Below are 25,540 nucleotides of genomic sequence, written 5' to 3'. Positions count from 1 at the left end.
TCTTGATTGTTGTTGGTATCACTGGGAGGAATTGCCCTCCAGGCCAATTGGCTGAGATAATCAGCTGTGTCTACGATGGGAGAACTTCTGTCCTGGAGACACCCTTATGAGACAAGACTTGCTTCATTGGGGCTTGCGTGCCCCCTGAGTGTGTCCCTTATGAATCTGAGGAGTTGTAATCTGGATGGTCTCACTCTGACCCCTGGGTACACTGGATCTTGGATCTCCAAGGACGTGCTAATTTAGCCTCCGCCTGAGGCCACCCAGCAGGAGCTATAGAGAGATCTGCAGATTCCTCTTCTTTGTTTGGGATTTGGAGGTGCCCAAATGAGGCCCAGTTGTGAAGCAGTGCAAGCTTCTGTGGGGCCTTGGGCCTTCTTTTGGATGTTCTGGTTCTTTCTGACCCAGCTGCAGTTTGATAGGTAATTTTAGATTGCAAAGGGCCAGGCCATTCATATGTGAAGGCCTCTACACACAGCTTGGGTGGGGCGGGGTCTCAGGGAATTAACAGGGCAGAGCAAACAGCTATGGCTGATCCTCAGCCCTGCCCTAAGAGGCCCCAGGGTCTCAGTGTCCCTTGGTAATTGCTGTAAGCACCTCTGAGAGAAAGCCGCCTTCGAGTTCTGCCTGCTGCCAGACAGTCCATTTTCTCCCCGTATGAGTCTGGGTCCCCAGAGTCTCACCCAGAACTGGAGTTCAGAGCAGTCGGGAGCTTGTGTCTCCCTGTGGATTGAAAAAGACAACCACATATTCAGTTGCCAGTCCTCTCCGTGCACGCGCCTCTGTACCTCTGCCTCCTGCAGCTCCTCTGAGTCTCAGTGTGCTTTTCTCCTTCCTTCTAGTTGTAGAATTTCCACTCAGCCAGCCTTCCTGTGGTTCTGGATGATGTCCGTTTTGTCTTTTAGTTGTAGTTGTGAAGTGGTTGTGTGAGGCAGCAAGTTCAGGTATTTACCTATGCTGCCATCTTGGTTTCTCTCCAGTAATTTCTTATTGAAACTGAATTTCATGGTGTCAATTTTTTCCTGTTATGTATTGTCTCTTTTTTTATAAGATTAACCTTTTTGAACAGTTTTAGGTTCACAGCGTAAGTGAGCAGAAGATACAGAGCTCCCCCTACCCGCCCTGCCACACCTGCCAGGCCCCACGTTATCAACACCCGGCCAGAGGGGACGTTTGTCACAAGGATGAAGCCCCAGGTCTCTGGTCTCCCAGACCCACAGCTGCCTCAGGGCTCACTCAGGAGGTGGCCTCCTGTGGGCGTGGACAGCTCACACAGAGTGGTTTCGCTGCCCTCACCCTCCCCCCACCCCCAAACCTCCGCCCCGGCGTCCCAGCACTGCGTGTGCAGGGAGGCGGGAGAACACGGGAGCAAGCTTTATGTTTAACTGCAGGGAAAGGAGCAAGAAAAGTGTCTGCGGACTGGCTTTCCCATGATCTCTGAAGGCGGGTGGGAGCCTGGCCTGGCGGATGGCAAGCGCTCTCTGCCAAGTTGGAGTCACCTGGAAGGAGGAGGGCAAGGAGGGGGCTGGGGCCAGGGGCAGCGTGATCAGGCATGTCCATCCCTTGTTCATCCAGCAAATACCCATGAGGCAGGGGCCTGGCAGCTGGACGACGGTGGTCGAAGTGCAGGAGCTCGGAGGCCAGAGGACGCTCCTGGCTGGGGACTCAGTTTCCACAGCCTGGGCAGGGGGCAGGGGGCACCAGGGTCAGGGAGGCTTGGGTGGGATACGGGTGGAGGATAGGGAGATGCAGGGGGAGTCTGCCCGTGGGTGGGCCAATGCTGAAGGGTGGTGGGGACACTGGCTGACCCACATGTGGTCAGGGGAAATGCCCGAGCAAGTGAACCAGGGAGCCAGGAGAGCTGTGAATGCGGGAGCCAGATTGTGGTGGCGAGTGGGGTCACTGAAGGTCATGGAGCATATCAGGTAGCAAGTCAGAGCTGCAATCTAGAAACATCCAAGCAGCAGGGGAGGGCGGGGCAGAGGCAGGAAGGCCAGTGAAGAGTGTTAACATAGTCTCGGCTACAGAGCAGAGGGCTGGAGAGGCAGAAGTGACGGGTCAGAGGGGTAGGTGCCTGGGCCGTGAATGAAGCCAGGAAAGCCAGCGAGGAGCTGCCGCCAGGTCATGGAGATCTGGGTCGTCTTGGTTGGGCCCGCAGGAGGCCTCTGGTGGCGAGTGGCGGAGTGCAGCCAGGCCAGCTGTGCACGAATGGGACTGGGGGCGCCCACGTCGCTCAGCAGGTGCAGACATTCGAGGATGGTGCTGGGATCGTCTTGAGCCTTCTCTCCTGCTCACTCTCTATTGCTTTTGACCTCAAGGAGGGTCCCCGGCATGGCAGCAAAGGGGCCCCAGTGGCTCACCCTCACATTCAACAGTTTAACAAACCAGCTGCGAGTCTAACAACACCAGGATTGATGCGCTCTCGCCAATGCCCATCTCTGGGTCACATGCCATTCTTGGGGCAGTGGGTGGGTCAGGTGTCCCTGAACTGCCTGAATGGAAAGCCCCCCAACAGGGCATCTGGAGACGGGTGGGAGCTAGGGCCGGATTTGCGTCACGTGGGAGCTGAAGCTGTGGGAGAGAAAGAGATCATAAATGGGGAAGTGGGTGTGGGGTGGGAGGGAGGGGGGAGAGACCAGAAAGAGACACAATACCCTGGGGAAGAGAGAGTGAGAGGAGAGGAGGATGAAAAGCTCGGAGAAGCCGTGAGAAGAGTAACAGATGTGCCTGAAAAGGGAGGGCAGGGTGCCTGCGCCCACCAGGGCCTGAGGATGAAGACAGGCCCTTGGGCTTGGTGACTGGGTGCCCCCGCAGGTAAGGAGGGGAGTGGAGGCAGAGCCTGATGGGAGCCCCTGGGACCCAGATGGGGTGGAGGGGGTGGAGGTGAAGAGGTAAAGATGAGTTTGGCAGAGACGGGAAGGAGCGAGGTAAGGTTGTCCCCAGAGGGGGTTGCAGGGACCTGGGGAGACTTGAGGATCAAGAGGAAGAGCACGGTCTGGGGGAGGAAGTAAGGAAAGTCCCTCTCCCCAGTGGGGAGGGAATCACTGATAAGGCAACAGTGGAAGCTGAGCAAGGTCCCAGGCAGCAAGCAGAGAGGGGATGGCCTGGCTCTAAAGACCGGGCACCAGACTCCTCTGTCAGGGGGCCCAGGAGAGAGCCCTCGGGCCCCTGACCGATGGGCGGGTTCAGGTAGGGCTCCCTTGTTTCCCCGCAGCCCCCGATTACCTGTGAGGAGCAAGGGGGAGGCAGGACAGGCCAGGGCTGGGAGCGCAGGGAGGGGCTGAGGGATCTGGCAGGAGAGAGGAGCTGGCAGGACAGGGAGGGGGAGGGAAGGGCCGGGAGTTGGTGAGCTCCTTTGAATGGGAAGCAGCAGCAGACTCTGGCTGGCTCCGGTGGGTGGTGTGCAGGTCCTTCTCTCCGCAGGGCACCTCAGGGGCTCCGCAGGGCACCTCAGGGACTGTGGGTCTCCCTGCCGCCTTTTGAATGCCCAGGCAGGCGCATCTGATTGGCCTGGCTGGGGTCAGGGCGGGACCAGAGATCAATCAGCTATGGGCAGGGGCAGGGGTGCATGCCAGGAACGGCCAACCCCCAGTGTTTGCGTGTTTCCAGGAAAGGGAGGCTCAGGGTGAGAAAGCCAGCTGCCTGGGGAGTGGAGGCTTCCAGGCTGAAGCAGCCGAGTGAAGAAGGTCCAAGGGCAGCTCTTGTTTTCAGCAATGGCAGGTGCTCCACGTGTTTTCACCAATGGCAGGGGCTCCACGTGTTTTCACCAATGGCAGGGGCTCCACGTGTTTTCAGCAATGGCAGGGGCTCCACGTGTTTTCAGCAATGGCAGGGGCTCCACGTGTTTTCAGCAATGGCAGGCCTATGGCAGGGGCTCCACGTGTTTTCAGCAATGGCAGGGGCTCCACGTGTTTTCACCAATGGCAGGTGCTCCACGTGTTTTCAGCAATGGCAGGTGCTCCACGTGTTTTCAGCAATGGCAGGCCTATGGCAGGGGCTCCACATGTTTTCACCAATGGCAGGGGCTCCACGTGTTTTCACCAATGGCAGGTGCTCCACGTGTTTTCAGCAATGGCAGGTGCTCCACGTGTTTTCACCAATGGCAGGTGCTCCACGTGTTTTCAGCAATGGCAGGTGCTCCACATGTTTTCACCAATGGCAGGGGCTCCACGTGTTTTCACCAATGGCAGGGGCTCCACGTGTTTTCACCAATGGCAGGGGCTCCACGTGTTTTCACAAATGGCAGGGGCTCCACGTGTTTTCACAATGGCAGGGGCTCCACGTGTTTTCAGCAATGGCAGGTGCTCCACGTGTTTTCACAATGGCAGGGGCTCCACGTGTTTTCACAATGGCAGGGGCTCCACGTGTTTTCAGCAATGGCAGGTGCTCCACGTGTTTTCACCAATGGCAGGGGCTCCACGTGTTTTCACCAATGGCAGGGGCTCCACGTGTTTTCAGCAATGGCAGGGGCTCCACGTGTTTTCAGCAATGGCAGGGGCTCCACGTGTTTTCACAATGGCAGGTGCTCCACGTGTTTTCAGCAATGGCAGGGGCTCCACGTGTTTTCACAATGGCAGGCCTATGGCAGGTGCTCCACGTGTTTTCACCAATGGCAGGTGCTCCACGTGTTTTCAGCAATGGCAGGGGCTCCACGTGTTTTCACAATGGCAGGTGCTCCACGTGTTTTCAGCAATGGCAGGTGCTCCACGTGTTTTCACCAATGGCAGGTGCTCCACGTGTTTTCAGCAATGGCAGGTGCTCCACGTGTTTTCACCAATGGCAGGTGCTCCACGTGTTTTCAGCAATGGCAGGGGCTCCACGTGTTTTCAGCAATGGCAGGGGCTCCACGTGTTTTCAGCAATGGCAGGGGCTCCACGTGTTTTCACAATGGCAGGGGCTCCACGTGTTTTCACCAATGGCAGGGGCTCCACGTGTTTTCACCAATGGCAGGGGCTCCACGTGTTTTCAGCAATGGCAGGGGCTCCACGTGTTTTCACCAATGGCAGGTGCTCCACGTGTTTTCAGCAATGGCAGGTGCTCCACGTGTTTTCAGCAATGGCAGGGGCTCCACGTGTTTTCAGCAATGGCAGGGGCTCCACGTGTTTTCACCAATGGCAGGTGCTCCACGTGTTTTCACCAATGGCAGGTGCTCCACGTGTTTTCAGCAATGGCAGGTGCTCCACGTGTTTTCAGCAATGGCAGGTGCTCCACGTGTTTTCAGCAATGGCAGGTGCTCCACGTGTTTTCACCAATGGCAGGGGCTCCACGTGTTTTCACCAATGGCAGGTGCTCCACGTGTTTTCACCAATGGCAGGTGCTCCACGTGTTTTCAGCAATGGCAGGTGCTCCACGTGTTTTCAGCAATGGCAGGTGCTCCACGTGTTTTCACCAATGGCAGGCCTATGGCAGGTGCTCCACGTGTTTTCACCAATGGCAGGTGCTCCACGTGTTTTCACCAATGGCAGGTGCTCCACGTGTTTTCACCAATGGCAGGTGCTCCACGTGTTTTCAGCAATGGCAGGTGCTCCACGTGTTTTCACCAATGGCAGGTGCTCCACGTGTTTTCACCAATGGCAGGTGCTCCACGTGTTTTCACCAATGGCAGGTGCTCCACGTGTTTTCAGCAATGGCAGGGGCTCCACGTGTTTTCACCAATGGCAGGGGCTCCACGTGTTTTCAGCAATGGCAGGGGCTCCACGTGTTTTCAGCAATGGCAGGGGCTCCACGTGTTTTCAGCAATGGCAGGGGCTCCACGTGTTTTCACCAATGGCAGGGGCTCCACGTGTTTTCAGCAATGGCAGGCCTAGCTGGAGGCAGGGGCCAGGTGCTCCACCTGGGTCAGGGGCCAGGGCAGGTGTGAGAGTGACTTGTGTGCCCCAGCCCTGCCCTCAGGGAGAGGGCAGCATGGGAAGCAGCCCTGCCGGGCCCCGGGGGCACCCCTCCTCCTGCCTGCACAGCAGCAGCAGCAGCAAGTTAAGGTAAAGGACTTCCCACTCAGCTTGGCGAGAGCGCGTGGCAGGCCCGTGGGGGCTCAGACAGGGCTCGTGGTCACCTGCCCCCTGAGAGCAAACACTGTTTTCCTTCCCAGCGCCCCTGTCACCGTGGGCGAGCGTGTGGCTGTGGCCTGTGGATGGGACGCTGACGAAGGGAGGCTGGCACACACATCTCCCATGGCGCCAGGGCTTGGAGAGTGGCCTCTACACTCCACTTCCCACGCCTGGCGCAAGCCCGTCCTGATGGACCTCCCTCCGGTGACCGTGCCCCCAGGTTTTCCCAAATCTGATTCTGTGCCTGCAGCCCCCTGTCCTGGAGGCCTGCCCTGACTACTCTGGCTCTGAAAGATCCTCACTTGGTTCTTGCCATACACTGGGGTGTTCTCTCTCTCTCTCTCTTTGTCTCTCTCTCTCTGTCTCTGTCTCTCTCTCCCCCGCCTCTCGGCTGGAGTGGGCCTCCTCAGCCAGACTGAAGGGCAAGGCGAGGACAATCATTCTTTTTCCAAAACGTAGCCCGGTGCCCACACATGTAATTACTCAATAGTAGTTACTTTCATAGATGGAAACAAAGCCCTGAGCTGTGGTCCGTGAGGGGCTGTATGGTCTGGGCAGCGGGTGGAAGCCAGGTTTTAGCTCGTCCCTAACGCAGGCCAGTGGCAGGACTGGTGTTTATGCACAAGCCCAGCTGATAGGCAAGTTTTCAGTTCGTGACTCCCGCTCACTCACGGGCAGCACGCTGCCGCCTTGACCTCCCAGGTGCCTCTCATGGACCGTGGCTGTTCTCTGCCTTCGCTGCCTCGTAGACTCTCCAGGGGACTGTTTGATGCCACCTGACGGCTCCACTCAGGCCAATTTCTTCAGTCTCTGAAGTTCAACTACATGCTGAGAGTTGTTTTTAATCCTCACCCAAGGATATGTTTTTATTTTCCTTTAAAATATGTTTTTATTTATTTCAAAAAGAGGAAGGGAAAGGGAGAGATAGAAACTTCAATGGTGAGACAGAATCGTTGATTGGCTGCCTCCTGCACACCCCCTACTGGGGATCGATCCTGAAACCTGGGCATGTGCACTAACTGGGAATCAAACCATGACCTCCTGGTTCACAGGTCAACACTCAACCATTGAGCAACATCAGTGGGGCTTTATTTATTTTTTTAGAGAGAAGAAAGGGAAGGAGGGAGAGAGAGAGAGAGATCAATTGGCTGGCTCCATGCCCTCTACTGGGGCTTGACTGGGACGGCACTCCAACTAACTGACCACCGGCTAGGACCACAATGAGAGTTTTACACCCCCAACCCCCGCCCCTGGCTGTCTGTCGTGCAGAAGGCTGGAACCTGCCCACTGACAGGTATCCTGGAGGGTGACACAGTGCAACGCTTCTGGGGTTTGGAGCCAAACAGGACCTGGGTTCAAATCCCAGCCCCACACTCAGTGTGCAATTCTGCTCCTCTGGACCTTGTATCTGTCTCCAAAATGGGTATAAAATGCCCATTTCCACAATGTAAGGTGCATACAGAGCTTCAAATAAGTAGAAGCCCCTAAAAAAGACCATCCCAGGCCTCCTGGAGCCCTTAGGAGATGGCAGTCTTCCGTATCTAGGGACCTCTGGGGACAGCGCAGCCCTTTTAAGCATCCGATGCTGCTGCTGTGGTCACTTCACGAAGCTGGGACAGGATAAGCCTTATTTCACTTCTGACGTAGAGAAAAGCCTTCATAGTCTACCTATCGACCCATCAAATGCCTCCAAAATCCAGCCCCTCGTGTATCAGGATGTGGCTGTACTGGAGGCAGGGCCTTCAGAGAAGTGATTAGGTCGAAATGAGGCCATCAGGGTGGCCCTAACCAGCCTGACTGGTGTCCTTATAAGAAGAGGGAGTGTGGACACAGACGCCAGGATGTGCCTGCAGAGGGGAGGCCGTGTGAGGACAGGGAGAGGGCAGCTGCGCTGAAGGAGAGGGCCTCCCAGAAGCCATCCCTGCCGGCACCTGGGCCAGGACCTCCGGCCTCTGGAACTGAGAGAAATACATGCCTGCTGTTCAACCTGCTCGTCAGTGGCTTTGTTATGGCAGCCCTAGCAGATGGCCCTGGTTTGGTGTGTAGGGTGCACTTGATAGCTGACAAGCCGGCTACTGTAGGGTTAGAGAAGAAAGTGGAGCCTCGGAGCTCCTGCTGGTAAGGCACAGAGCGGAGGGTCGGGACACAGGAAGCACTCGACAGATGCTGGGGGTCGTTACTGGCCTTGCTGTCGAAGTTTACCCTCATACTCACAAGAGGGGAGCGCATGTCCCAGTTCCCAACGAGCCTGCTGGGCCTGCAGTGCCAAGCTCGGCAGGCAGAGAGAGGGCTGCATGCCCACACCACCTTTTCCTCACATTCATTACAAATATCTTCACATAATGAGAAAAACGAGAAAGTGAGTTTTTGTTTGAAAGTCAGCCTATTCCCCTGGCCTATAACTAGACAACCTGTGACTCGAGTCCTCTTTGGGGTGAGGTTTTGGACTCGGGGTGCCTGGCTGTAAGGTGGGTGTTAACGTCTATTTGCCCATTTACATGCCAAGCCCTGTGGAGACAGGGTGGGGCAGGGAGAAGGGGAGCTAGCTGGCTGCTAGCTGGCTGTCTCTCCCCCCCACCCCTCCTCCCAGGCCCTGTGGCCTGAATCATCTGGCATCCATAATGTGAGGGATTTGACAGAGAAGTTCTTAAGGCCCCTTCCAGTTGTGGGCTGCTCTGAGAAAGTGGACCTGGCCTGGCCCTTCAAATATTTGTCCTTTGCTGGCTGGCACAATGCTAAACTCTGTCAGCAGAGGGCAGTGGGGAGGCATTGCAGGAGGGGAGGGCTCTTGCGCTCGCTCAGCTGACTGATATGAGGGGCGGAGAAGGGGCGGGGGCAGGCAGGTTCCTACAGCACCAGGCTCCTGCAGTGCACGGTGGTGGTCAGCAGCATCCAGTCCTCCCTCCAGGAAGACACCTCCCCAGCGTGGCACCACCAGCAGCTTGTCGGCCATTCAGTGACTGCAGCGTGCTCTCTCCAATGAGCAGATTTCACCCACGGGTGGGGCTTCCTTGAGTGCCCAACTCAGCCCTAGGGAGAGGCTTCTATAGCTGTTTTTCCTGTTGTTTGGAGGTCTCCGATTTCTAGCCAATACCTCATTATTCTAACCCCGTTATAGCTGCATCAAGTTTTCTCTGTTCAAATTAATTAGTGGTTTCCTCTCTCTTGATAGGACCTTGACTGATAGAGAACTGATACCATGAGCTGTCCCCGGAGACAGACCCGCAGGCTGGGGTTTGGGAATTGGGCCTGAGTGCAGTGCTGAGCTCCCTGCTGGTGGGAATGGGATGGCAGCAAGAACAGGCTTGTCATTTCAAGTGGAGCCTGGTTTCAATTCTGTGTAGGCTGCTGCTGAATAAATGCTTCCAGACCTACAGGCCCCACGGTGATGCCGTCCAAAGGCATCTGGGATTCACGTGTGACCTTGGGGAACCAAAACCATTTCTGGGCAGGGATGCATGGAGCCCTAGAAATGCATGCAGGTGGCCTCGGAGCGACTGGCCTCTGCAGGTGCTGCTCAGGAGACAGCATAACCTCTGGACAGCTTGGCCCAGGCCTGCCCACCTTCAGATCAGTGGCCAGTCACACGCCCAGGGCCACACCTCGGTCAGAGGTTGGAAATGCATCTGGTCACACCGAAGTGCTCCAAGGACTCTGCCTTGACTCCGAGAGCCACAGATGAGCCGTGGGGCTTCCTCAGTCTGGCTGGGTTCCTGGAATTCTCTCTCAGATCAGTCCTCCCTGAATCACTGCGTCCTATCGGGCAGCCTCAGCATCACCCACCTGGGCACCTGCCAGCCAAGCAAATTCCCAGGTAGTTCCCAGGTCCCTCCCAGACCGGCTGACTCGGAATCTCAGGAGGGGCCCGGCAGTGTGTGTGGGCAGCCCTCCAGGGGATTCTGAGGTGCACTCAAGTGTGACAACTAGTCACTTGACACAGCAGCCCATGGTGCGCCCACCTTAACATCATTTAACGCCTCCCTTCCACCCAGCAGAGGCTCGTCCCCACCCCGACCGTGAGTCTCCAACCTTAAATCCACTGTGGAGCTTTCTGAGATGCAGATTCCAGGGGCTGTCCCCCAAGATTCCGCTCGTGTTGATTCTGCTTCACGTGGTTCGCTGGCCACTCGTGAGCCGTGCGCTCTCCACGGAACACGTCTGCGCGTCCGTCTGCATCCTCTGTCAGCTGGACGGTCACCAGCTGCTCAGGCAGGCTCTCCTCTACTCCTCACACACAACGCGCCTTTGCTCCTGCTACTTTCTGGGCCCCAATGTCCTTCCCTCCTCTCTCCACAGTATTACAGTTACAGGCCCAGCTAGAGTGAAGACAGGGTCTGTCTGTGATTCCTCAGGGGCAGGCACTCCGCAAGAGATTCAGACTTGTTTGTAGGCCTTTCAATTCTGTTTATTTCAGTCCAATTCAATGTAATGCAATGCAACGCAACTCAATGCATGTCAGAATCAAAAAGCCCTGGGAGCCCATTACAAGCTCCCACCTGCGGGAACCAGGCCTGATGGCCAAGGGCGGAAGGACCCCACTCACTGATCAGGGTAATGGCGGGTAGTCACAGGAAGCTTTAGTCTTGGCACTGAGCACCTCCTACAGAGGCCCCCTCGATGGCTGCAGTTGCCCAAGGCTCTTTGAGGCCCCTCCCCACACAGCTCAGCCGGACCACTTCCTTAAGATGAAACTGGAAACTACTAAGTATGTGTTGCAACCACCGTGTCACAGGGGCTCCCGAGTCACCTCACCCAGAGTCACTGTCTCCCAACCTCAGTCACCATCTGTGATGGGGTCACAGCAAGCTCAACTGAATGCGCCTACAGCTGGGGCCACAGGGTTCAGCCAGTCCTCTTGGGTGGGGATCCCCATCCCCATCCTACTGGCTGGCCAAGGAGGCCTGCTTGACTAAGAACTCTCCGCCGGAAACAGTGCACAACAGCTGTTATTCACAAGCCACAGCCCTGCCTCACAGCCACTGCCGGCGAGGACGTCCAGCAGGAGCCAGCTGAGAACCCGGGTGCTGTCCTGTTTCACCAGGAGCAAATCAGTGCAGAAGGACGGCCAGTCTCCAGGAACCACGCATCACGGGATTTTCCTGTGGCAGCCTCGGGGGCGTGCAGCCCAGGCACCTGGAGACCAGGAGATGGCAGAGCTGCAGGAGGGTCTGATGTCAACGTCAGTGCGTCTCCCTCCTCCTGCGTCTGAAACAACAAAGGGAGAGAGTGAGCTCCCAGCAGCCCCAGGACAACCCTGATTCACTCCCCTGCCGGGTGGCGGTGTGGCTGGACAGCCATTCAGTGACTGCATTCAGCGGCGCCCGGCTGGGTACTATGGAAAACACCTCATGCTGCTCCTATGAGGCCCGGCATTTCTCACCATGAAAGACCCAGAGAATCTCCCCTCACTCCCCCCTTCCTCCCCTGAAGAAACAAATGAAAATTCCAGGATTCGGGGTTTCAAGTTTCTAACTTAGTCTATTCTGTGGTTCCTAAAAGGAAGGATAACTACTGCGCCTCTCTATTGGGTTTTAGTCAGACTGCCATGCATTCATGGAGAATCTGGCATATAAAGAAATCCAAAGCCCTAACTGGTTTGGCACAGTGGATAGAGCGTCAGCCTGTGGACCGAAGGGTCCCAGGTTCGATTCCGGTCAGGGGCATGTACCTGGGTTGCGGGCACATCCCCAGCGGGAGGTGTGCAGGAGGCAGCTGATTGATGTTTCTCTCTCATCGATGTTTCTAACACTCTATCCCTCTCCCTTCCTCTCTGTAAAAAAATCAATAAAATATATATTAAAAAAAAAAAAGAAATCCAAAAACTTAGCCGTGCTCCGTGAACAGAGCAGGAAACACTAAGGACAAAGACTCATCTGGACAGATTTGGAGGGTTTGCTTTGTAACTGAATCAGCTCTCAAATATCTCACTCATTCTTTCATTCATTCAACAAATATTTATGAAGCTGTCACGGTGTGTTCATGCTCTCATGGGACTCGCAGCCCAGTGTGGAAGACACACAACCTATCACCAGAATTCAATCGAGTCCTTGTAAACAGCTACTAAGCCCAAGGCATTATGGGAACAGACTCCTAATTGTGGTGCCTGGGGTGGGGGCTGGGGGTCCTTAGAAAGCTTCCTTCAAAGAGGTGACAAGAAAACTGAGGTTGAAAAGCTCAACAAGACCCCTCCTTTCCCAATATCAACATCACAATAAAGCAGTGGTTCTCAACCTTCCTAATGCCGCGACCCTTTAATACAGTTCCTCATGTTGTGGTGACCCCCAACCATAAAATTATTTTCGTTGCTACTTCATAACTGTAATTTTGCTACTGTTAATGAATCGTAATGTAAATATCTGTGTTTTCCAATGGTCTTAGGCGACCCACAGGTTGAGAACCGCTGCTGTAGAGCCTAAGACCATCGGAAAACACAGATATTTACATTACGATTCATAACAGTAGCAAAATTACAGTTATGAAGTAGCAACGAAAATAATTTTATGGTTGGGGGTCCCCACAACATGAGGAGCTGTATGAAAGGGCCGCGGCATTAGGAAGGTGGAGAACCACTGCAATAAAGGGACGGTCAGCAGCATCAGGTGCCTCTCCACTCGCTGCACTGAGAAGAGTTTGAATCACTGCCACGCTGTTCCCGCCAAAGAGACAGACTGTGAATCTAATCACAAGGAAACAGCACACAAGCTCTAGCTGGCAACACTCGGCAAAGCAACAGCCTGTACTGGAAAACGCTGGTGTCCCGACTGAGGAAACGCCTCAGATTAAAGGGGCTGAGGAGACATGTTTGCACTTACACACAGGACGTGGGCCAGGCCTGGCCCCCGCACCAGGAGAAAGTAGCTGTGAGGGGTGTGGCCTGCAGATTAAACATTGCACTGAATTTGCTGATCTTGATAACTGTAATTTGGTTGTGCCAGAGACTGTTCTTAAGAGATCAACTCTGATATATTCAGGGGCAAAGGGCCGTATTGTCTGCAATTCACTTGCAAATAGATCAGAAAACATGTGTGTGTATATATGTGGCAAATGTTAACAATGATCTGGGTGAAGGTGAGGGGTGTAGGGAATATCTTTGTACTATTTTGCAACTTTTGAGTAAGTTTAAAGTTGTATCAAAGTTAAAGGTGACCCCCAAATGGGATGCTCGACCAGCAGGAGGGGGCAGGTGTCCACATGATCCACGCAGGGAGGGAGGGCTGTGCAAGGCGGGAGAGGCAGCAGTGGGGGTGCCCAGGGAACACGCCGTTCAGCTGGGACACAGGTCCGAAGCAGGCCTAGTGAGGTCAGGTTCGAGGTTCGGGGAGGCAAACAGCAGAGGTCTGGTCTGCGTCCTGCAGGCTGTGGAAATGCTGAAAGGCTGGAGGCGGAGAAAGAGCACAGGAGCAGGTCAGGGCCACGTGAAGGAGGTCACAGCAGCGCTTGCCGGCACAGGAGCCTGGGTCCCAGCTCCCACGCACGTGGGGCCAGCTCCACCACCCCGGGCTGCTGCATTCGCCAAGTGCTCCCTTTACGTGTAGGACTGAGCGAGGGCTTCAGGATGAGGCCCAGCAGGGCGGCAGCAGGGACAGGAGAGGAGACTTGAGACTGTTGAGAGGTAGGATGGAGGAGAACCTGTAAACAAGGCTTTTCCCCTTGAAGTGGCTGCACCCAGTGAACACTGAGAGACAGCAGTTCAGGGGAGGGAGACGCCCAGTTCCCATGTGTGTTAGAGGGGCCTTGGTGACACTGGGTGTTGGGCTGGATGCGTCTGATCTCCCAGGAGAGGTCCAGGAGCCGTGGCCGAGCGCTGGACGGGAGGGATCCTGGAGGCTACTGCCTGTGTCCACATGCTGGGGTCTTACTATTTCTTACTAGCTGGGTGAGCACAAGCAGGTGGTTTATTGTTTGTGCTTCAAGTTCCCCGACACGGTGACACCAGAACTTATCTCACCTAGGGCTAGTTGTCCTGAGAATGAAATAACAGAGCACGAGGAAAATGCTACGAGTCCCAGATCAGAACATGTGCTCCAATGGATCAACAGCCACCACCAGCATCCCAATTTCAGTTGGCCTCTCAGGCATCCAGCAAGAGGGTAGGAAACAGGAAGGGGCAAGGAAAGCAGCCCCGCCCTGTACAAGGAAAGACTACCCCGTCCCCGTCCCGGCTCACCGGCACCCGCCGGGGTGCACGTGCTGCCCTGCCATGCAGCTGGTTCTTAGGGGCAGGCAGGTCAACCAGCTCACATTGCAGCCAGGCAGTGCCTTCAGGCTCCTGGGGAGTTTTGCAGTAGAGTTTTGTAAGAACCAGTGGTGCTTATTAAAATGTGGATCACAGGCACAGCTCAGGGCTAAAGTCAGATCTGGGGATGGTGCCCTGAACTCTGCACTTCAAACACACATCCTCCTGTCCCCTTACCTCCACACCTCTCCCTCACCTTTTGGGTGGCTACCTCAGATCAAGAATTGTTGAAGTAATGCATTTTGCAGGGAGAGAACTAATGGTAATTATTCTAATCCTGTATCTCAAGTAATCATTTCGGACCCTTTAATTTATATCCTATACTAGAGGCCCGGAGCATGAAATCTGTGCCCTGGGGGGGGGGTGTCCCTCAGCCCAGCCTGCGCCCTCTCACAGTCTGGGAGCCCTTGGGGGATGTCCGACTGCTGCGGAGGCGGGAGAGGCTCCTGCCACCAGCGCTGTGCTAGCCAGCCATGAGCCCGGCTTCTGGCTGAGCAGCTCCCCCTGTGGGAGCGCATTGACCACCAGGGGGCAGATCCTGCATTGAGTGTCTGCCCCCTAGTGGTCATTGCACATCATAGCGACCAGTCGTTCCGCTATCGCGCCGAAACCAGCTCTCCGACATCCCCCGAGGGGTCCCAGATTGTGAGAGGGCGCAGGCCAGGCCAAGGGACCCCACCGGTGCACAATCAGGGCTGGGGAGGGACACAGGAGGTTGGCCAGCCGGGGAGGGACTGTGGGAGGGCTTCAGAGTGTGTCCGGCCCGTCTCACTCAGTCCCGATTGGCCAGACCCCAGCAGCAGGCTAACCTACCGGTCGGATCATCTGCCCCCTGGTGGTCAGTGCATGTCATAGCGACTGGTCAACAAGTCAACTGTCTGCACCCTAGTGGTCAGTGCATGTCATAGCAAGCGGTTGAGTGTCCTTAGCATATCATTAGCATATTCCGCTTTGATTGGTTGAATGGACGACCAGACACTTAGCATATTAGCCTTTTATTACATAGGATAATAAAAGGCTAATATGCAAGTCAACTGAATGGCAGAAAGACCAGTCGCTATAATGCGCACTGACCACAAGGGAGCAGATGCTCAACACAGGAGCTGCCCCCTGGTGGTCAGTGCGCTCCCACAGGGGGAGCACCGCTCAGCCAGAAACCAGGCTCACGGGCAGTGCTAAGGATGTCCAACTGCTGGGGAGCGGTCCTAAGCCATCAATCGGACATCCCCCAAGGGCTCCCAGACTGCGAGAGGGCGAGAGGGCACAGGCCGGGCTGAGGGACCCTCCCCTCCCCCCAAGTGCATGAATTTGTGCACCGGGCCTCTACTAATTCAAGAAAATATATGTAAGGTTTTACGTGACCAATTATCACAAGGAAGTTTATTTGGGTTCAAGAAAGAACTGACAGTTAAGCTATCCAATAATGGGATGGGCCACCTAGTTGGTGTAGGTGTCCCTAAGGAGCCCTGTACTGGCCAAGTAGCTGGATGGATGATTGTTAAGATTCTTTCCAACTCTAATACCCTATGAGGCTCCATTAAGTACAGGGGGAAGAGGAACACACCTTTTGAAAATAGGTTCATGGTTTTCAGTTGGCTATCAAGTAAATATTGCTTATGTAGTGAGGAAAAGAAACATTCCTCAAAGAGAAAATTAGGTTATTCTGGGGTAGGCATTAAAATCAGTTTTGTTTGTTTGTTTTTTGTTCAGGTTTTTTTCATGTGATGGTTTTAAAAATTCAACAAAACACTTGACATATAGTGAGGGCTTTATAAATATTCACTGAATATTAGTAATAACTCTAATTACTATTGTCCCCATTTTACAGATGGAGAAACAGGCTGAGACCAGTTAGTAACTTGTCTAAGATTATCTTGCCAGTAAGTTCCTGTTTCGTTCTGGTAAGCACTTCCTGGTGGAGCTGCAATGTATAGCCAAGGGGCCATTGCAGCCGCTCATTCCCAAGGTCTTGATTCAAACAAGTTCTAATTCCAACTGCAGTTAACCATCTTACTATATTGATGTCCAATGAAAATATTTGCTCAGTTCATCCAAAATAAACACATGTATTGTATATATATGGACATGATGGAGGCGGAGCAGAGGGGCAATGGCTCGGTGTCCTCTAATACCACGCTTCTCCCAAGAGACAAGATGAATCCAGAGAACACACTGAGTGTGGTCAGCCAGCTCTAAGGTGACCCCAGGGGGGCGTTTTCCAGCATTCACCTTTTTACTGACATGATCATTCAAATAACTTAAAAGCCCAGATAATTTCTTGAAGTCTTAGCAAAAGCAGTATTTTTCACTTTAATTTGATGTGTACTTTTGGGGTCTGGGTGAAGTACAGCATGCATAGGCTGATTGGAGTAGGTCGTTTGCTTTAGAAGTGAACAATTCCTAACAGACTTATCTTCCCAATCCTTTGGCACCTTTCTGGCAATGCCAACCGGCAGCCCTGGGAATGGGTTGTTCACTGCTGTACCACTCATGAGCAGCAGGGGGCACCAAAACACATCCATGCTGACAGGTATCAGGGGAGCTTGGGAGTAAAGGTTATGCTTTTAAAATGCCTTAGTATCACTTGGAGAATTCTTGCAGAGGAGTAATATTAGAGGAGTAAAATTATAAAAAATGAGCTTAGTTATTTCAACTTGGTATCATTCACTAAGCTTGTCATTATGAATTTAAGAGAAAAATGTTTAAGCTTACAACTTCAGGAACTTCATTTTGAAGCTCTGGCTGTGATTTCCCTATTGTGTCCCTTTTCTAGAAGTCACCTAAGGGATGCACATGCACCACACACACTCACAGCAGCTCCAGACCACCTCCTAGGCGGGTTCCTGTTTCGTTCTGGTAAGCACTTCCTGGTGGAGCTGCAATGTATAGCCAAAGGGCCATTGCAGCCGCTCATTCCCAAGGTGCAGCCCTGCACAGGCCTGGAAGGTTGTGCCTACGGCAGAGATGGCAATTCACCCCAGGCCTTCCATACTATGAGGCAGCATTAGTGTCACATGAAGGCTCTGGAAAGATGGGCCTGTGTTCCAACCTCAAATTTGCCACTTATTAGAGTGACTTTTAGTTATTTAACTTGGGTATTTAACTTCCTCATCTGCAAAATGGGTCTGTGTATCCACTTCACTGTATAGTTGTGATAATTAAATAATTCATATTGATTTACCATCTACCATGTGCCATGTATTGTTTTTAGACTTAGTGATCTGGTGACAAAGAAGACTGAATTCTTGCTGTTATGAAGCTTACATTTCCAGAGTGTGACAGGTAAGGAAAGGATAAGGAAGTTTCAGGCAGTGGTAAGGGTATAAGGACAATAGACAAGAGTGCTGTGATGCAGGTGCTTGCCTTCAATGAGGGAAGCAGGTCAGGGAAGGCTAATGAATGGGCAAGGGATGGTGTGGGGGCTGAGGGACTTACTGACATGGCCAGGCCAGAGGGAAGCAGAGGGCCAGAGGCAGGTAAGGACCAGATTTGGAGGACCTACAGGTGATGGCAGAGAGTCCATGTTCACCCAAGTGAACAGGAGGCCGGGGAGGGTTCCCAGCCAGCAGTGGCTACAGGTGGCTTACTAATTTTAAAAAGTAACAGATGGGAAGCTTGGGCTCCTTTAAAGGAGAACTAATTTCAAGCATTTTCCAGTAATACTCTACCTTGATTTTCTTTGAATATGAAAAGTGGCTATACACTCAAGTTTTAAAAAGGGCTCATTTTCTTTTGGGGCTACAGAAAAGTTGCCCACAGCCCTGTGATGATCACCATAAAAGGCTCAGGCAAATTTAACATTTTTATTTATTTCTTCTGTTATAAAATATACGTACATTACAAACATTTTGAAATGGAAAACAATACACCACCTTGCTACAAAAACTGCTTTAGCATTTTTAAAAATCAATCTTTATTGTTCAGATTATTACAGGTGTTCCTCTCTTTTTTTTTTCCATAGCTCCCCTCCACCCGATTCCCCATGCCCTTCCCCCCCACTACTGTCTTCATCCATAGGTGTAAGACTTTTGTCTAATCTCTTCCTACACCCCTCAGACTCCTTTCCCCCTGAGAATTGTCAGTCTACTCCCTTTCTATGTCCCTGATTCCATTATATTCACCAGTCCATTCTATTCTTCAGACTTTTTATTCACTTGATTTTTAGATTCACTTGTTGGTAGGTATGTATTTGATGTCTTTTTGTTGTTCATAATTTTTATCTTTACCTTTTTTCTTCTTCTTCTCTTCTTAAAGAATACCCTTCAGCATTTCATGTAATCCTGGTTTGGTGGTGGTGAACTCCTTTAGCTTTTTCTTGTCTGTGAAGCTCTTTGTCTGACCTTCAATTCTGAATGATAGCTTTGCTGGGTAGAGCAATCTTGGTTGTAGGTTCTTGCTGTTCATCACTTTGAATATTTCTTGCCAGTCCCTTCTGGCCTCCATAGTTTCTGTTGAGAAATCAGCTGACATTCGTATGGGTACTCCCTTGTAGGTAACTAACTGTTTTTCTCTTGCTGCTTTCAAGATTCTCTTTGTCTTTTGCTCTTGGCATTTTAATTATGATGTGTCTTGGTGTGGTCCTCTTTGGATTCCTCTTTTTTGGGGTTCTGTGCACTTCCTGAACTTGTAGGTCTATTTCTTTCACCAGGTGGGGAAAAGTTTTCTGTCATTATTTCCTCTAATAGGTTTTCAATATTTTGCTCTTTCTCTTCTTCTGGCACCCCAAAAATTCAGATGTTGGTACGCTTAAAGTTGTCCCAGAGGCTCCGTACATTATCTTCATATTTTTGGATCCTCTTTTCTTTTTGTTTTTCTGGTTGGGTGTTTTTTGTTTCCTCATATTTCAGATCTTTGGTTTGATTCTTGGGGTATGTTGATCTACAGTTGAGTTTCTGTATATTCTTTATTTCAGACAGTGTATGCTTCATTTCTGACTGGTCCTTTTCCATTTTTCTGGCATCCTCATTAAGGTCCTTGAAGTTCTCATCAAGTTTCTCAGTTTTTAGAAGATTCTTGACTAACCTTATAAATGTGGTCCTGAACTCCATGTCGTCCCGTAGTTTGCTTTCCTCCATTGCCCCCTTTCATGACATGCCTCTGTGTCTCCGCATTTTGGCTGCTTCCCTGTGTTGATGGAGCGGCTTTGTGTGGTAGGTGACCCACAGGAGCCAGTAGCTCAGCCTCCCCAATCACCCGAGGTGGATGGTCTTGGTACACCCCTTTGTGGGGCGAGTGCAGTCTTGGTGTAGTTAAGCCTTGATTGCTGTTGGTACCCTGGGAGGAATTGTCCTCCAGGCCAATTGGCTGTGGGGACCCGCTGTGTTTATAATGGAAGAACTGCTGCGCTGGAGACACGCTTATGGTGCAGGACCTGTTTCAGTGGGGCTTTGGTGCTCACTGAGTCTGCCTCTTGAATGTGTCACTTATGGATGTGAGGAGTTGAAATCTGTGTCTCACCCCTAGGTACTGTCACTTATGGATGTGAGGAGTTGAAATCTGTGTCTCACCCCTAGGTACACTGGCTTCTGGATCTCCAATGGGGTGCAGGTCAGCTACTGTCTGAGGTCACCGTGCAGGAGCTATAGCGAGAACCACAGTCCTCTCCTCCCTGCTTGGGATTTGTAAATTATGGAGCTGTCTGAACCGGTTTGCAAGTTAGCAGCAAGAGTGAAGGCCATTCATATGCAAAAGCTGCTGCTTGGAGCTTGGGTGAGTTTGTAGGTTGTGCGGGGTGGAGTCTCAGGGCGTCACCAGGCTAGGGCGTGGCAAACAGCAATGGCTGGTAGCCAGCCGTCCCGTGCCTCCAACCACGTCCCCGCGTATCGCGCCCCAGCGCAGCCAACAATTATTCCTCCGCGCAGCTCTGCAAGCAAGCCACCCTCACTTTCCGACCCGATGGCAGACAGTCCAGCTTCTCCCTGTAGGAGTTTGGGTCTCGCGCGTCTCCCCGTTGGGTTGAAGAAAGCAACGCCCACCGCCAGCCAGGATCCGCCGCTAGCCCGTATCGCGCGTGCACCCCTGTACCTCAGCTTTTCAGCGTTTGTGCACATTGCTCCCCTCTCTCCGTCTGGTTGTAGAACTTCCACTCAGCCAGCCCTCCCGTGGCTCTGGGTGATAGATGTTTTGTCTTTTAGTTGTAGTTTTGAAATTGTTGTGCACGGCCGCAGTTTAGGTGTGTTTACCTATGCCACCATCTTGGGTTCTGCTTTAGCATTTTGTATATGTCCTTTCAGATCTTGGGCAAATCTCAAATTTACTTAATACTGAGCATTTTAAGCACGTAGAGAAGATATTTCAATGCTGGTCTCTAACATTACACAGTTAGAGACAACTCTCCAGCTGGCACAGCCCCTAATCAAGTTACTTTTCCCAGTTCAGTTCTACCACTTTCAATAAAACCTTGAAAAGAAGGAAAGTCTAGGCACTACTGACTCACTGACACACAGATGAGAAAATTAAGTCCAAGGCCCATCTCTACTCACTTACAAATGTCTAAATGGTCAGAGTATGCAGTTTCCACATTTACTGGGAACCCAAACTCTCAGTACGGGGATGGGGGGTGTCTAATGAGCATCATCTGATGTCAACTAGCTGCCAGCCAAAGAGCAATGCAAACTCATCCTAAAGTATCATTATTCTAAAACAAGACTGTTACTTAATACCCGAATTTTACATGCAGAGAATGTGTGAAGTCTTTTTACAAATTCCATGGGAAAATTAGTTTACTATTAGGAAGTTGAATACCCAAATTATCTTTTAGTTTCTGTTTTACTTTTTGCTTAATATTTTAGATTTCCTTTGTGCTTCTCATCTTTAAGCAGCAGCAAAAAAAAAAAAAAAAAAAAAAAAAAAAAGACCTAGCAGTAACCTGTGTTGACACTTAGGAAACATTTTGTATTGCACACAAGTACTTTGAAGACTACCCTTCGTTAAGGGATATGTAAGAAAGATGCATTTGACAGGACAGCAGACCAGTTTTAAGTGGCAGGTCAGTGATGTGTTTACCAAACAGGAAAGGCTGTGATTCCCAGATACTTCTAGAGCAGGGGTACTTCTCAAAGCTGCACAAGATTTTTATGGACTCACAGCCCTCCTTTCACAAAGTCATAAAAGATAGCCAGATAACATTCTCAGACAGTCAACAGCTAAACCTCACACTGCAGGAGCAAGTTCTGTCATAAGCAACTGGATTAAAACACACAGCTAGAGATCATGCCCCGCTGGCGTGGCTCAGTGGTTGAGCATTAACCTATGAACCGGGAGATCACGGTTCGATTCCTGATCAGGGCACATGGCCAGGTTGTGGGCTCGATCCCCAGTCGGGGGCATGCAGGAGGCCGCCAATCAATGATTCTCTCTCATCACTGATGTTTCTATCTCTCGCTTCCTCTCCCTCTCCCACTCTGAAAACACACACACACACACACACACACACACACACACACACACACACACTTAGAGATCACATTTCAAGTGTTCAAGCCTTAGAATTAAAACAGCAAACCCAAGATTTTGGGAAAATTTTTATGTAAAAAGATAAATTTTGAACCAGAGGTATTTTGCCTATACCGAATGATTTTGGGGGTTTTTAAGTTCTTAAATTGTTAGATTTTGAAGTGGCAAGAACTGAAATCTAATTCATAGCAGAGCTAAAAATTAGAAAACATTTATTAAATACTTACAGGTAAGTCATCATACTTGGGGCTCTTTAAGATTCAATGTGGGATAAATAGGAGCCATGTTACTGAAGAATGCAAGAAGTTAGACTGGGGAGGTTTATGGAGGGAAATAAGCATCTGTGATTTGATGGTTTGGGGTTACAATAGAAAATTTAAGTGAAAACGAATCGTAGACAGAATGGTACTAAGACAGTACTTTAGATCTCAAACATTAGGATTGAGGAAATACACAGTTAACAGATGAAGACATGATGACCACCATGAGAACTCTGCCAAGGCTAGTACAGAGCGGGAGGAAGCCTGAGTTGGGTTAGTCAGAAAAGAGAGGAGTTTCGTAAGAGCAGGTCATAGAAGCTAAGGGGAATTTGGAGGGTGGTGGTCCCTGGGTTATATGCACAAGTTGAGGCTGGAGAATTGAGACTAAAGAAGACTGGCCAGTAGGGAGCCATGAGATTCCAAGAGAACGTGTTGTTGTTTGTTTTTGTTTTTTTGGGGGGGGGGGGCATGAGCTAAATTGAAGGAAATTTAAAAGATTGAAAGCCTGGAGAGGAAAAGGAAACCAATTGCTTAGGATATATTTTTACAAAGAGGGAAACAAAACAGAAAAACAGGGGCAAGAGAATCATGCAAAAGATTCAAGACATGAAGGTTTTTGTAAAGGTGGACACAGCAGGAAAGCAGCCAGAGATGAGAGGATGATAGGCAAGGAGGTGCACAACTGAAGGTCAAGTCTCTTAAGAACCTGGAAGATAGGACCTGGTGACAGTAAGAGTCAGTGAGAGTGGTGAACACTTGTGTAGACAGTAGTTAGCAATGTCTTCACTGTGCAGACATGACCAAGACCCCACATGTACAGGATATCTCCTTAAAACCAGCCCTGTCGCCACATGTGAAAAGCCACTGTAGTGGTTTCTGAAATGAGAGTAATTCTAGGCAGGGGCTTTGGTGTAAACCAGATAAGTGTTATCCAGGTGGGTTCAACTAAGGTCAAAGACAAGTGAAACCAATCTCATACCACCACGCGGAGTGGTCCTGCCGCCACTGTTCTTGAAGACAGCTTCAGGACCAGCAGTCTATAGCCTGTCTAGATTTACTTTCCCTTTAGTGGACAGTGCCATCAGCTTTTACGGACAAATTTACAAATACATAATAGTACTTTTAGCCATGAAAAGTTAACAATTATGAACAGTATGAAATATTAAATGCAAGACCTTATAATACATACGACTCTAATAAACCCAGGGGAGTTCAAGGGCAGAGAAGTCCTAGTCTCACATGCACTGAGGACCACTGGTTTAAATCTTGTGCGGAGGGTGATGGCAACAGATCCTTTCAAGAGAGCCACTGTTGAAGAGTATTTATAAACGTAGCTTGACTTTGAGCAGTGCCAGATAGATGTCTATCTCAGAGAAAATAATCAAGCAAATTCCAAATGATGCAACCAGAACACAGATAAGTATATTTTGTGCGTTAATGTGAATGTGCTCCCAAACGAAGTGTACATACACCTTTTTCAAACTAAGGTGGAGAAGGCAATGCACCAAACCTACAGTGTGGGTACCTCTGGTCTCCTGGAGGCTGTTTCATCATGGATAAGGAGTTACCTAGGGTAGCTGTGAGGACTGAATGAGAATGCATTTGGAAGAGTAGAGCAGAGGCCTGATATACATCAGCTCAATCCAAACACTATTCCCGTTTAAAATATTTCTCACACTGCTTTCTAAAATGGCTTTAGAGCTGGAGCACCTATTATGATAATGTGATTAGGATGGGAGACCACACAGATTCTGAAAAACAATATGTAAGTATTTTTTGTTTATTAAGCGGCTTAGAGTATAAATCCGAAAGAAATTCTAAGTTCAAAGAATGGAAATACTGGGAAACACGTAGCCTCTCCAAGTGTCTGAAAAAGGTAATTCTCAATTAGATGTGTGGATTCTAACAGATTTATTACAAGAACTCCCCTTGGCAGTCTTATTACTCTGGTTCATTATTAAATCCACAGAACTACCTACGTTTCATGTTCATCTTAAGACTTTTACTCTGTAGTTTAAAAAAGAATGTTTACTGTAATTTTTCTACGCAATAGAATTTAACTATCACTCCACATCCAAGTCCAAAAAGTACCATATGCACTTCCTTCCCTTCCCATGCTTCACAGAATGCTGTGACAACCCAGTGCCCACAACAGCAGCAGCCGTCACTCACATGGCTTCCGTTGCAATGGACAATGTGCTAAGCACAAAACTGAAGCCCAGAGAGGTTATTCGCCTCCAACTAAGAGGAGGGAGCTGGGACTTTGAGCCCAGGAAGACTGACATGAGTCCATTCTATACCTTAGTTCATTTTTTTTTTCTGAGTAAACTAGATTTAAGGAAGAATCACTTAACACTGTAGGTAACAGAGTAAATTTGGAACGGACACTTCATTTGTCTCTCAATTTTACAAGCACACATCAAAACTCTAGAGATGAGCTGCCTTCTGAAGGTCACTGGTGTTTAGAGGCCAGGGCTGACTACATCCTAATCCCCAAGCTGGCATACCACATCACCTCTCTATGCAACATCACAGAACTACCAATGAGACTGGATTATCACCAGGAATATTTCTCTACACAATGCCATGGAAATATAACTTGTGAAAATTTGGCCCACATTTTCTTATTTCTTTGAACACCTTATGATAGGTTTCCACCTGAAAATCATGAACTAGAACCTGGGAATAAAAAGCAAACAAGATATAAGCTCACAGCCTAGCAGGATAGACATGTCAACAAGATGATAGGTTGTCATGGGTACCACACAGAAATCTACATAAGGAAGAGGAGAATAAGAAAAGCCCTAGTCAAATCATCTTCGGTTGTGATATATGACCTGAACCTGTAATCCCAGTTCTATAATTGGCTGGTTGTATAACCCAACAAATAGATACTTACTTCCCTCTCATCTCTAACATGAGGATGTATCTTTCAACCCTTTACAACTTGAAAATACAATCAAATTAGAAAATCTATTTTGATGAAAATGTTTTTAAAGGCCATTTCTTTAAATCAAGGGGACATTTAAAGAGATGTCATTGTCAGAGATTAAGTAGGGCATATGTGGATAACTAAATTATCATATAAAAATGCAGTATCAAATTCAAAAAAATTATATGTACATACCACAACATTAACAGACAAATCAATTGATAACAGCTCAGAAGACTCTGGGGTTTGTGTTCTGGAGTTGAGTGGCACTTGTGCACTACTGTACAGTATAGCAAGTGTGTATATATAGTATATTCCACACTGGGGTTATTTGAACTTATTGCTGGACTCTGGAAAACCAAGCATTTGTAAGCTGCCCAAATGCTTGGTTTTATAAAATTTCCTTCTGAAACACAGTAGAGGGGAAAGAACATGTGTTTTAGAATAAGACAGCTCTGAATCCATATTCAATGTGTGACCTCGAGCAAGCTACTCAAACTCAGATTTTGGTTTTTCCACCTGTAAAATGAGAACAGTTATCAGCTTGCTTCAGTGAATTGTTGTGAAGGTTTATGAGATGAATGAAAGTCCCAACAGAAAACAGTGCATG

At 50.3% G+C, this 25,540-nt stretch overlaps 1 protein-coding gene across 1 annotated transcript in view; it reads right to left on the bottom strand.

Annotated features, from left to right (window-relative positions):
* Positions 1–10,434: 10,434 nt before the first annotated feature.
* Positions 10,435–25,540, bottom strand: part of SSR1 (signal sequence receptor subunit 1) — a 42,228-nt gene continuing 27,122 nt past the window's right edge. The window contains exon 9 of the mRNA XM_028130157.2: positions 10,435–11,252. Within this exon, the coding sequence (XP_027985958.2) occupies positions 11,228–11,252 (25 nt within the window). The 3' untranslated portion in view covers positions 10,435–11,227. The remainder of the gene's footprint in view (positions 11,253–25,540) is intronic.

This window comes from Eptesicus fuscus, chromosome 9 (genome assembly GCF_027574615.1).
Source record: "Eptesicus fuscus isolate TK198812 chromosome 9, DD_ASM_mEF_20220401, whole genome shotgun sequence".
NCBI lineage: Eukaryota > Metazoa > Chordata > Mammalia > Chiroptera > Vespertilionidae > Eptesicus > Eptesicus fuscus.
Note: the sequence above shows the minus strand (reverse complement) of the source record. Positions and strands in the feature narration are given on the sequence as shown.